The sequence below is a fragment of the Mauremys reevesii genome, linkage group 9 (genome assembly GCF_016161935.1).
Source record: "Mauremys reevesii isolate NIE-2019 linkage group 9, ASM1616193v1, whole genome shotgun sequence".
Classification (NCBI taxonomy): Eukaryota; Metazoa; Chordata; order Testudines; family Geoemydidae; genus Mauremys; species Mauremys reevesii.
In genome coordinates, this window is record NC_052631.1 from 11,220,212 (window position 1) to 11,233,603 (window position 13,392).

The window sequence follows — 13,392 nt, forward strand, 5'->3', positions numbered from 1 at the left end:
TAAACTGATCCCCAAGAACCATATTTCTAAAGTAATACTGGATAGAGAATTGAAAGCTGCTGAACATTACAACAGAAAGAAGGCTGGGGCATTATCCTTTATTTTACAATTTGATTTCATAGGAACTAGTATCCCAGCTACAAGAGCAAATTATCCAACTGAATAACTGGCCTTGTGAAACCATTAAATGCTTTGACTAATTTCAATATCACTTCATCTTAATACATGAAGGTAATTTGGTCAGCTGAGCTGCTACCTTAAATAGAAACACAATGGGTCAAATTCAGCCTGGTGTAACTGAACGGGATGTATTTGCAGTTTACTTTGAACTGGGCCTCTGTTATTGTGTCCAGGTGCATATAATCTGGGGTGTAGTGGAGGGTCCCGGGATGATTTTAACTGCATCCTCAGGTAACTGCAGGTGCAAAATTGGGCTTGCAATAATTTGTGCAAATAATTGTGGATGCCAAGATGAAAGGCAGCTCCTAAAGCTCTGACCTCAATACCCTCCTACGTAAAAGAATACAAACACCCATCTGCAGATAGTCACTCACCACAATCATGAACATTAACAAGCCCTGATACACATAGTAATGAGTCACCAGCACAAATGCACTTGTAATCTCAGGGAGACATTCGTTATAGTCTCCTGAAGATATTTGATCTGGCTCAGTCCCACTGTATTAAGTTTACTCTGGATTTATAGTGGTGCAGAGAAAATTTTTTTGCTCCGGATTTTGAAATAATTTCAGGTATTAGTAAAACAGGTGAGTAAATGGAGCTATGTTTACACCAGCTGAGAATATGGGCTGTTATTTTTATCATGACAATATCCCTTCACTAAACTTTCAGCATCTTCATGGCACCCAGGGGGACCAAATTGCTCTCCTTTGTCCATGGGTTACACTCTCCTGACCTCAACTGGGCTGCAGCGGTGTAAGAGAGAGAGAAGAATTTGGCTGCCATGTCCAAGATGGAGACATATCTTCTGTCAGATATAGAGCCGTCACCTACCTCTGTTGCCACGCTGGCTAGACTTAGCTCCACATCGAGAAGGCCACTTCTATTCTCACTGCCATGGATGCTGTATTTACTTTGCTAGAGGTGTTATAGTATAAAGCACAACCATACGAAAAAGGTGCATTGACTTGTGCACAGCTCACTTAGAATATCAATCTGACAGACACTCAGGGTGAGATTGTGTCTCTAAGTCACTGCCCGCATTGGCAGAAGAAGGGGAGAACTGACAGCAGACCAGCAACATCTCCCAGGAGGCACTTTGCCTCCGGCAGGTCCAAACTCTGCAGGAGAGACACACAACAGTGGTATGTGCTATACCTTTCTAACAGGGTGTAACATGTAGTCCCTCTGGCAGTCATCAACCCACTCCATAACTATTCACTCCAGGCCAGGATTTGGGGAGACCCTGCAGGGTGACACTAACCTTTTGTCTATACTTCATTTTGGAGCCTGTGGGAGCGAGCCTCTGAACCTGGTTCGACAGCAAGCAGTGGTCACACTAAGACTCTAAACATAGCTGTGTAGACAGATCTTTGAAGCCCACCTCCCTGCCCCCAAGCTTCAGAGTCTGAACTGCAACTTCAAAGATCTATCAAGCCGGCATGGGAGGCTTGCTCCCACGGACTTCAAAACGCAGTGTAGACATATCTTAAGTTGCCAGGGAGAACCATAGGGTCTGTCTGTATCCAGGAGCCTCAGTAAAAAATCCTCTATAATCATTACAACCTGTTCTCTACCATGAGAGACCCTACATACCCCATTCTACTCTACCCCGTCACTCCTCTCTGGGGTTTCTAGCACCGTGTCTGCATACTTGGCTCCATCACAAGAGGGTTAGGAGGGAATGTTTGTGCAGAATGAGGCACAATCCACCCACAGCAATTCAACAAAAGAGTTCAGCTAACAGCTGATTCTGCTGCTTCTGCTGAACATTTACGAAGGAGGAATACAGATCTACTGGGAGACATAAGGCAGGGGCTGGAAGCCGTGTTACTTTAACATAGAAAATGAACAGCCCTCTAGAAATCCATTTGAGATGGAATTTGTTCCATGTTCCTACCTCAGAATTAATTTTCATCGTCTCTTCAGTGTGGTAAAGTAGGAGCTTTTGCCCAGAAGAAGTTAAGTTAACGTACACCTGCAGACAGGGGTACTGAGAGATTTTCCAGCAGTCTGGACCGCAGCTAAATGAGCAGTTAAATGCTTCTGTGATCGATGCATTGAGGAGTGTGCACTGAGCCTCTTCTGTCCAAACACTATGTAGAAAAGAGACAGGTTAGACAAATCACAGCAAAAACGGGCAGCAAAGTAGCAAACAGAGCCGGGCGTTACCTTCAGGGAATAGGATACTGTAAGTCTTTAGGGGAGAAGCTCTTTCATGATACTGTTGCTTACAGGGTGGACTTACATTCTCAGTACAGCTCATCCATCATAGAATGGATAATTATTCTGTAGCATGTGAAGGAATACAAATATAGTGGCTACACATGCATGAAATGGCAACACACGTGAGTGGGTGGTTGGCAGTAGGGATTTAACCTGGTCTCTTAACCAAGGCTCTAGCAGATTAATCAACCTCTAGTTGGCCTAGCCACCACTAGAGGGAGACAGAGCACCACACTGACTGGGCCTGGGCACGTATTATGTTCTTCCATAGACAAAAAGCAGACAGGAACTTTTTGTTTGGAGAACATTTGAGATTAAAGCGAACATAGAAAGCTAAGATCAAATATAAAACATGCTTGGGAGAGACCATGGTCTGCATGGCTCACTCATTAATGGCAGTCATCTTGAATTAAATCTGAGAGTGGGTTTCTGAAGGCAGAGTAGGAGGACCAATTCACTCTTAAAGGTGAAGTACTTAGAAAATACCTTCACAGTTACATAGACACATCGTATCATATGGCCCTCCACCACCATATGGAATGCTACTTGTCAGAATACTTTTTCTTCTGGTACAGGTCTCACTAGGTTTTGAAGAAGATAAATCACTTTGAGAAATCATTCTGGAAAATTTCTGGGCTATCTTGGGTACATAAGAGCCTAAAAGGGAGCAATGTATCCATTTGAACCCTCCAGACAGGTACTGCATCATGAACCTTATTTCTACTGAGATGGAAATAAGAAAATACAATCTATGACTAGGTTCTTCTTAGGGACAAAGGTCACTGGAATGTCACAACTGACAGCTAGTCAGGAAATTCCATTAATGTCCAGAGGGGGTCCCCCTCTCCCACTGGTCTTCCTCCGAACCACTCTGGGAGCCCCAAGATGTTCTGGCGCCTTTTGTGCTTATATTGCAAAGGCTGTCCTATCTTGGTGCCACAGAAGGGCTGGGACATAGCTCCTTCCAGAGCATGTCAACCCTTCTTCCTGCTATAGCAAAGTATTCCCAACCTCTGCAAGCTGTGGACCAAGTATGAATCAGGGTTTGTCTACACAGGGATACTCATGAAAGTTAATCTGAATTAACTAAAAGTGTGACAAAATTATATGTTAAGTGATTTAGATGATCTCCTGGATAATTCTCTTACTAAGTATCTTGCTCTGGTAACAATTATAGTTGTAAGTTCCATGTATTAAAAATGGTTGATAATTAAAGTTCAATTATGGCATGATAATTCTGTTAATGATTATGAAAAAAAGTGTAGGATTTTTGCCCATCAGGGCAAGATGTATTTTGGTGGTGGGGAATTGTTCTCTGTGGCCTAATGGCTATTGCAGGAGAAATGACAGAGACTCTTGGGATCTATTCCTAGCTCCTTCACTTTTATTTCTCTGTACCTTATTTTACCCATGTATAAAGGGTTATAATAGCACCTATCTCACAGCTGAGTTTTGAGGCTTAGTTAATTAATATCTTCAAAGTGTTTTGATATCCTTGGACAATATGTCCTATAGTTCATAACATAACTGATCTTTCCAAAAAGCAATGTTGACATTAACAGCCTCCATAATTGACAATTATATTGCTAAGCAGGTCTGGGAGAGAGAGTGATTTTGAAATGTAAACACTCTTGGATGTTTAAACAGGCTTGATCTCTGTCTCTAAAGTTTAAGATTTGTCTGGATTTAAAAAGGGATGAATAATTTTATGCCTGGGAATAAGATGCAGGGCAACTAATCCTCATGCATCAGTGCCCATCCTAAGCATTGCAGAAGTCAGGAAGGGATAGTTTCCTAAGGTACAGCATTACACAGTGGAAGTTTCCCTTGCTTTCTCTGCAGAATCGGGTATTGGCCACTGCCAGAGGCAGGATATTGGGCTTGATGGACTAATGATCCAATCCAGAATGGCACATTATTTGTTCCCATGTCTTCATGGATCAGAATAGAAAAGAATTGCTGACAACACCATCACAAGCCTAAGTCTAAGTAGGGCTCATGCTTGAAAGTTACTCTGAAGCACAGCTGGTGAATCAGAGGGCAAACTTTCTGGTCCTTAGCTAAGAAGGGAAGCTGTGGAAGGACATTAGAAAAATTAAGTGCAGTATAATAACTATGAAAGATGATGTCGCACTTCTAGCAAATTACTATATTTCAACAGGATTTCACTTGTTAAAATGAAGGAATTAGCTTACATGAGAACTAAATGCTATAAAATAGCATGATCCTTTTTCCAAATTAAACTTCCATTTTTCATTTGAAAGGGTATTGTTTCTCTGGGCCACTGAATATTACTGCTGCTCCCTGCTGAATTAGACTGGGGCTCTGTTTTACAGCGATAGCCACTCCATAGTTTATGGACTCCAGGAGGCCACAGACCAGCTGTTAAAGATATTACACAAAATCTATATTGTGAGGGAGAAGGTGTTTTCAGAATCCAAAACTGTTCATTCTCCTCCCACTCTAATTAAACAGTGACAAATCTAAAACTGGTGATCTGTGTTTTGTCAGATACCGTAGCTCTGATTCTGCTCTTGCTTACCAGTACAACTCACTTGTCTGCAGTGGAGTTATTCCTGATTTATATTGGTGTAAGTTAGAGGAGAATCAGGCCATCCTGATCAAAGGGCAGCATGAGGAGAAGAGAAATCATTAAAAGTTCAAAGCAGGGAGGGAAATGAAATCAGCTGAGCTGGACATTCCAGGAACAGTGTAACCATAATAAATGTACCTCTGCATGTATGACCGCAGCAGCGTAATTCCCAGGAGGAAGTACATCATAATGGAGCACACCATCATAGTCAGTCCTAGGAGTATGGCCCGATCTTCTCCTGCTTTCAGAGCTGTGACTGTTTTCCTTTTGTCCAGTAGATCGTGATCCCTGATTTTTTGGTAAATATTTCTGAGGTTGAAAATAATACATTCTTATGTGAAGTTCATATTTAATCAGTGAACCCTCTAAAGGGTGGGTAGTTCCACCACCACTTCCATCTCATGGGAGAGAAGGGTTCCTCAGATGTCCTTTTCAGTGGATTCATTCTGACCTGGCAGGGAATTAATTCACTTCCAAAATATTTTACAGTCATTCCTGAAAAGGTAAAATCCTTGTATTGCAAATATAAACATTTAGACACTTGGGCCAGCTCAGTAAATCCATCTCTGATGTATCATCGACTCCAATGGAGTTACTCCACAGTTGAATTTTGACCTATTATCTCCAACTCTTGCCCCATTCCCTGAACATTATTAAGCATTTTGCTGGGTGTTTTCTTCAGGCCTAAGTTCATTATAGTAGCCAGGCCAGAAGACAATATCCACCCAAAATGTCTGAGGGGACCTCATAACACATTCTTTCTCATTTGCCTATGGATTAGTAGAGGAGTCTGATTCAAAGCACATGGACGACAATGGAAGTCTTTCCACTGACTTCTATGGTCTTTGGATCATGCCTTTATTTTCTATTTCTAAAATGTAACTCATGGGAATACATCTTATGCATTACAATTAATACCCTATCTGAAAATTATCCACCAAAGCTACTTTCCCCCTGTAGTTAAGAAAAATACAAACTATTCTCCCCTCCAGCTGAGAGAGTCCTTTTCACTTCCTATGTCCTTTCATCTCCAGGCCTTTGATGATTCAAAGGTCACAGGGACACAGTGACAGGGGAGGGATGTACTTGAGTACATTTTAAACACACTCAAACTTTGTGGGTTTAAAATGTACTTACAGACCTGAAGCTGATCATAAGCTTCTGTGTTTTTTGTTCAGATTCTTTTGAATCTTCCATCGGCAGCACCCGATGCATGTAAGCCGCATACCTTTGAGCCCTGGCATCACCATAAAATGGCCAGAGTAGTACCACCCGGAAGTAGTTCGTCTTCTACTGTCTGCAAAATGGCAGGTGAGCAGTATCAGAATGAGCATTATTTTGGGCTCTAACAAACCCGCAACTCATCTAAGCTGAAACTATCAAGTTTCACTTGTTCTTATTAAAAAAACCCAGTAGCATGTAATCTACATTAATAGATCAAACACAGCAATTTCCAACAGCGTTATATAGGGATAATACTGCAGTCATTTAAAAAAGAATGGTTTTGATGGAAAAATCATAAATGGGACCCCCACGTCCACTAGAAACAGGACAATAATTTTGACCACAGATTCCCAAACCTTTGCAATACTTTTGATGAATCTAAACTGAGTTTGAGTTTATAGTGAGAACCAAAACCAGAAAAGGCGCATGCGGTTTGGTGTTTTGTAGCAAAAGTTTTGCCCAGATCTTGCTAGAAACTCTCAAACATTTCAACATACCTAAAATACAACGGGTGAAATTCTGATTCCACTGAGATCAATGGGTGTTTTGCCATTGACTTAAACAGGGCTAGGATTTCACCCCATCTCTCAAGTTTCTTCTATTACTACTGACATACCAACTATTTTTGGGGAGGGCGTTTCCAGTCATTACCTTCTCCAGATAACAATTTTCTTTCCCAAGTTTATGAGTTTACTTCTAATTTACTTCCTTAGATTTCCAGGGTTTCTCTATAAAACCTGGTTCTTTAAAGACTTGCTACTATTTCCTTCATTGGAAACTAAACAGTAATTCAGCCTATTGAGATTTTCTGTGGTGTTGTGGGGAATCTTTTGTGATTTTATTGGATGCTGTTGCCTTCAAAGAACTGATGTAAAATAATAGTCAAATGTTACACTCCTTTTATTATTTATCAAAATGTATTTAACTCTGATAGCTGCTATTAAGATATGCATTGCTTCCAAATGAAAGCAGGCAATAAGGTACCCATAGTCATACAGTTCCAGAACATTAGCCAATCACACAGCATGACTTATGTCAGTCTGCAGACGTAAACCAGACACAGTGCAATCAGTCTGTAATGTCACCAGAACATAAAAGTGATTTAAATGGACGATTTAAAAACAAACAGCTAATTGAAAATAGTTACAAATGTTTCCCATGTGGCCTGTAGCCAAGAAGTGTGCAATGAAAGGTAAAAAGATGGCCTATAAGGTATGTTGTAGAAACAATCTACCTACAAGGTGACTGGAAAACTGAGCAGTGTGTGGGGAAAGTCTTCCAGTTATGTTTTCAAGACCCCAGGGCCACAGAGAATAAACATCTGCTGATGAGGTCATGCCAGGAGCATTGACAACTATTTTTCTGTTGCCGTTGCTGATGAAAAGCCCTAAAAAAGATGGAATTTGATGCATTTTATGTGATGTCTTCATCCCCTGAACTGCTGCTGTAAGTGAGTCTGGGTAACTTGAGGCACGGATCTGAGACTGTGGTGGTGTGTCAGATGCCCCATTTCACACAGCACCTCCAGGAGATACAACACTAAGTCACAATTCCTCCCCTACTTCCCCCTTGCTCCAGGGGGTTAGTGGGGGAACTTGCTGCTGGTCGATACCAGCAGAAAATTCTGATGCTCTCCCTGCACCAACCAGAAACAGTAGGAGGGGGTGGAGCCACAACTCTGTGCACTCCCTACATTCCCTGCCCACCTTTTGCAGTGGAAGCAGTCAGATGGTATGTAGCACCTGTTTACATCTGTGAACCCTCACTTGATGCCTGGGTAGCCTGCGCAGTGGGGTAATGGGAGATCTTACCCCCATCTGACTCCCCTGTGTAGGTGTGTAGTCCAAATCACAATCTAACCCATAAGCAGCATGTCCTGCCTCCAGCAGAAGCACCACTCCCTCATTTCAGCCGGAGTAGCAAAGTTATTTTATGGGGAAACTGTCCTTCAGGTCAACACAGTGGACAATCCTACTAAAATCCACTCTGTAGTATGTGGCTTTGTGATGGACTGGTTTGGGCATGTGTGTAATATGTGCCTCTCTGCTGTGTGGGATTTGTCAGATGTGACCTATTAGCACAGTGGAGGAGCTGCTCTCACTACACTGATAGAGAGCTATTCTTAGGTAGTTGATTTCTGTTCCTGTTGCAGGGCCGGCCCACAACATTTTGGCACCTGAGGCGGAGAGCTCAAATGATGCCCCCATGCCCCCTCGCTTGGGCCAAAACTTTGAAAGGTCTCAATTCTGCCTTCTTCCTGTTCTACTCCTCTCATGGTACTGCTCTCCTACCTACTCCAATAAAGGAGAACTAAGAACTTAAAGTGCCTTGTTCAAAATTTTTTAACAACACTTAACTTTCAAACGCCTGAACAGCAAATGTAACTTTTCTTCTCTGCACAGTAAACACTGGCATTTTTATCTGTTTGAGTAATCAAAGTGGTGCTTTCCGTGCCTTCTTGGTTGCAAAGATTTGAACTGCTTTCTGAAGGTCCACAGTCTGGGCCAGCTCATGCTCTATTGAGACGGTTGCAAGGCCAACCAGCCTCTCCTGTGTCATTGTGGAGCGTAGATGTGTTTTTATAAAATTCAGCTTGGAGAAGCTGTGTTCTCCTCTGGCAACTGTTACAGGAAGTGTTAGAAGTATGTGCAGCAACAAAAGCATTTGTAAAGAGGATGGTCATCTTATTTGTGCACATATATTCCAGAACAGCCTTTGGAGTTGATCCTGCTGAAATGTATCTTGAAAGGGCTTTCAGTTCATCACCTAAATCATTTGCATCAATATCGCGCATGTCATCATGTGTCAATACTGTCTCTAGTGCCCTGCATGGCTGGTGCAGGTCTTCTTCAGATATAGTGAGGAGTTTTGGAATATCATACAACATCCCAAATATACTGCTGTGTTTCTTGAGCTGCATGAAATGTTCTTCAACTGACTGTATTGCACAGTCTAGCACCTGGTTAAAGAATTCAACTTTGAATTGTTGTTTGGGGTCTCTTATGAGATTATCCCGTGCTTTGTAATCAAAATGTCTTCTTCTTCAGTGACTCTTGTATTCTTGAATGGGTGGGAAAATAGCTTCAGTGTGAAGTTCCTCTGTCAACATCTGTGCGCTCTTCAGAACGTTTTGAAATCCTTCATCTGACCGGTAAGACTGTAGGTATGACTTTGCTTTATCCAGTTGTTCCATTGCTCCAGATATATCAAGGTCAACACCTTGGAGTCTCTTGCTTACAACATTTATTTCAAACAGTATGTCATGCCACAACACTAAGCCACACAGAAATTTGAAGTTATATATGTTTCTGGTGATTCCATTTCCCTCTGTCACTGTTCTCCCACGAACGGTTCTTGTCATAGCATTATCCTCCATAATGACATCTATGGCATCATCTGTCTTCCCAACTTGGTGTTTGATAGGCTTTATCGCCTCCACTTGACTTTCCCATCGTGTGGCACTCAGTGGTTTCAGTGTCAGAGAGGATGTTCCCAGATGTAAACTGGAGTAATAGTAATAGGATGAAATTTAATAGTGAAAAGTGCAAGGTCATGGATTTAGGGATTAATAACAAGAATTATTGTTATAAGCTGGGGACGCATCTGTTGGAAGTAACAAAGGAGGAGAAGGACCTCGGAGTATTGGTTGATCACAGGATGACTATGAGCCGCCAATGTGATATGGCCGTGAAAAAAGCTAATTCGGTCTTGGGATGCATTAGGCGAGGTATTTCCAGTAGAGATAAGGAGTTGTTAGTACCGTTATACAAGGCACTGGTGAGACCTCATCTGGAATACTGTGTAAAGTTCTGGTCTCCCATGTTTAAGAAGGATGAATTCAAACTGGAACAGGTACAGAGAAGGGCTACTAGGATGATCCGAGGAATGGAAAACCTATCTTATGAAAGGAGACTCAAAGAGCTTGGCTTGTTTAGCCTAACCAAAAGAAGGCTGAGGGGAGATATGATTGCTCACTACAAATATATCAGAGGAATAAATACCAGGGAGGGAGAGGAATTATTTAAGCTCAGTACCAATGTGGACACAAGAACAAATGGATATCAACTGGCCATCAGGAAGTTTAGACTTGAAATTAGACGAAGGTTTCTAACCATCAGAGGAGTGAAGTTCTGGAACAGCCTTCCAAGGGGAGTAGTGGGGGCAAAAGACATATCTGGCTTCAAGACTAAACTTGATAAGTTTATGGAGGGGATGGTACAATGGGATAGCCTAATTTTGGCAATTAATTGATCTTTGATTATTAGCAGGTAAATATGCCCAATGGTCTGTGATGGGATGTTAGATGGGGTGGGATCCGAGTCACTACAGAGAATTCTTTCCTGGGTGTCTGACTCATGAGTCTTGCCCACATGCTCAGGGTTTAGCTGATTGCCATATTTGGGATTGGGAAGGAATTTTCCTCCAGAGCAGATTGGCAGAGGCCCTGAGGGTTTTTCACCTTCCTCTGCAGCGTGGGGCACAGGTCACTTGCTGGAAGATTCTCTGCATCTTGAAATCTTTAAACCATGATTTGAGGACATCAAAGGCTCAGACACAGGTTTGATACAGGAGTGGGTGGGTGAGATTCTGTGGCCTGCATTGTGCAGGAGGTCAGACTAGATGATCACAATGGTCCCTTCTGAACTTAAAGTCTATGATTCTATGTTGCTTCAAAATTTGCCATCAATGAGTTGATGCAGAGAAAAATATATAGATGCTTTGAGTTACATGAAAAAATTCAGCAGCCTCACTAGAAGCTGATGCTGCATCACTGACCACCAAGTTTAATGAATGAGAACTGCATGGGACAAAAAAAGCTCGAGGGTTTAATTCTTGGATCCATGTCTGCACTCCTCTGTTCTTTCCTCTCATGTTGGCACCATTATTGTAGCCCTGACCTCTCATGTCAGATATCGCAATTCCCGTATCTTCCAACTTTTTAAGAAGCACATTTGTCATACCAGCTCCTGTAGTATCATCAATGTCAATACATTCTAGAAAATGCTCTCTGACAGTCACCATTGCGGGACATTTTCACTAGGTTCTGTTGTTTTTACAAAACGCACCATTAAAGTCATTTGTTCCGTATGGCTGCAATCCAGAATAACAGAGTAATATCTTGCTGACTTCAGATTTGCCACAATCGTCTGTTTGAGTTTTGTTGCCACTAACTGTATGATCTCATTTTGAATTGTTTTTTCCAAGCTAGTGGTGTTAGGGTGACCAGATGTCCTGATTTTATAAGGACAGTCCCAATTTTGGGGTCTTTTTCTTATATAGGCTCCTATTACCCCCACTCCCTGTCCCGATATTTCAAATTTGCTCTCTGGTCACCCTAAGTGGTGTGTGTACATTTCTTAGGTGGTGACTCTTCTTAGATGCTCCTGGAGTACAGCATCAAACTCAGCCATCAGCTCCACCATTTTAAGGACGTTTCCATTGCTTGGCACAGACAGCTGATCTGAAGTGCCACGCAGTGCTAGATTTTGGGTAGCAAGCATTCTCACAATGGCAATGAACCTTTTCAGAACATTTTGCCAGTAAAGAGACTCTGATGCAATCTTCTCTTGATGCTGATCATCTATGGTGGCCTTTAACCTTAGTCTCATCTCAAGCTCTTTCAACCTATGGAATGCTCTCTGGTGATTTGCTGCCTTCTCATGGCATGCCAGATTTCTAGCCAGATTTTTCCAGTCCTTTGTTCCTCTAGAACCCAATGTGGCTGGAACATTAGACTGGAAGAGTTTGCAACAAACACAGTATGCAGCATTCTGGGTTTTTGAGTACATAAGCCATGGCCTCTCCACTTTGTCACCATTGGGGATGTCACACCAGTAATGTGTCGGATGGAAACTTTTATATTCATTGTCTTTGGGGAACATGAAATTTTTCACTTGCTGTGGCCCATGCACTACAAGGAAGTCCCTCAGGCTACTGCTCAAGTGGGTCCACAGTCCTGGATCATCTAGACTTAAGGAACTAAACTCAGCAGCAGCTGTTTCTTGCGCCTCCACTACACTCTTCTCTGATCTACACTTTTCTTCAGGAATGTGTATGGTTACATCCTTTTGAGATGGAGATATGGATGCTGCAGTAGCTGCCAGGTCACCTGCACTCTGACTAACTGGAAGATCAGGCATCTCCTCACCACTCACACCCTCACTGGGGCCGGAAGGCTCACCATGAACATTTGTGTCTATGTAACTCAGGAGAGCTCCTTCCTGCTTAGATAGAAAAGCTTCCTTTGCTTTCTTTCTTTTTCTGAATGCTGCCCCAGAGGGGCGTTTTCATCTTTCACTCATGACTGCTGTTCTGTGCCAGCTAGAGTGGCTCTCAACACTCAATTGAAGGGGACAAATAAGCAGGCTGGTTGCAGGGCCTGAGTGAGGGAAGTGTCTTAAGGGCCTAACTGGCTCCTACTACTTCAGTTGACTGCCTGTTCTTCTCAAGTGGGTTCAGGGAAGCAACAGGAAACAGGAAGCTCCCTGAGAAGCTGGTGTTAATCAGTCCAGGCTCCTGGGGGTGCTAGAGAGGTACATAAGAGGCTCCTCTTCCTCTCTCTCCCTGCAGCTCCTGCTGCTTTCTGTTATTCCCTCTCACCTTTTCTCCTGCCTGCCTGTTATGTCTCTTGTGCCCTCCTTCCTCCAGCACAGCACTCCACCATCTCTGTGCATCTAGAGCAGAGAGACTACATATGCACCATCAGCAGGCACAATTTTCTACACTCTGGGTCCTAGTGGCATCCCCCCACAGTCTGGCACCTGAGGCGTCCACCTCAGTTCGCCTCATGGTAAGGCCAGCGCTGTCCTGTTGCTGCATGGACACAATGAACTCACTACTGTGGTGTGTATAAATGGAGTCACAGATCGATCAATGCATCCCGGCCAGTACATCTTGATGATTCACTCTAATAACTGAGCTCATGTGATAACTCCCCATATGTCTAATTGTTTTTTTTAAAGTCCTAGAGATGAGAGCATAGGTTCTCCCAGGTCCTCTCTCTCCTTGTGTACAAAAGAACTTAGTGTAAATGAGCCCAGGTGGACAAAAGGTCTTTGCTCCTCCTACTGTTTCTGAGTTGCCATTTCCCCTTGATAAATCCCCAGGTTCTCCTGTCAAATGGCTCTCATCTGATGCAGCTCGGATGACTGCACACTCTGATGTGACTG

The 13,392-nt window shown here is 42.7% G+C and overlaps 1 protein-coding gene across 7 annotated transcripts in view; it reads right to left on the reverse strand.

The window, feature by feature from the left end:
- KCNMB2 (potassium calcium-activated channel subfamily M regulatory beta subunit 2) overlaps positions 1 to 13,392 on the reverse strand; it is a 239,990-nt gene that overhangs the window by 11,134 nt on the left and 215,464 nt on the right. For 6 of the 7 annotated variants that reach the window (XM_039487056.1, XM_039487055.1, XM_039487058.1 and 3 more), the window contains exons 3-4: positions 5,138 to 5,308; positions 2,081 to 2,276 (exon numbers count right to left, since the gene is read on the reverse strand). In XM_039487056.1, coding sequence (XP_039342990.1) covers positions 2,081 to 2,276; positions 5,138 to 5,308 — 367 coding nt within the window. The remainder of the gene's footprint in view (positions 1 to 2,080; positions 2,277 to 5,137; positions 5,309 to 13,392) is intronic. The other variant, XM_039487053.1, reaches the window with a different exon arrangement.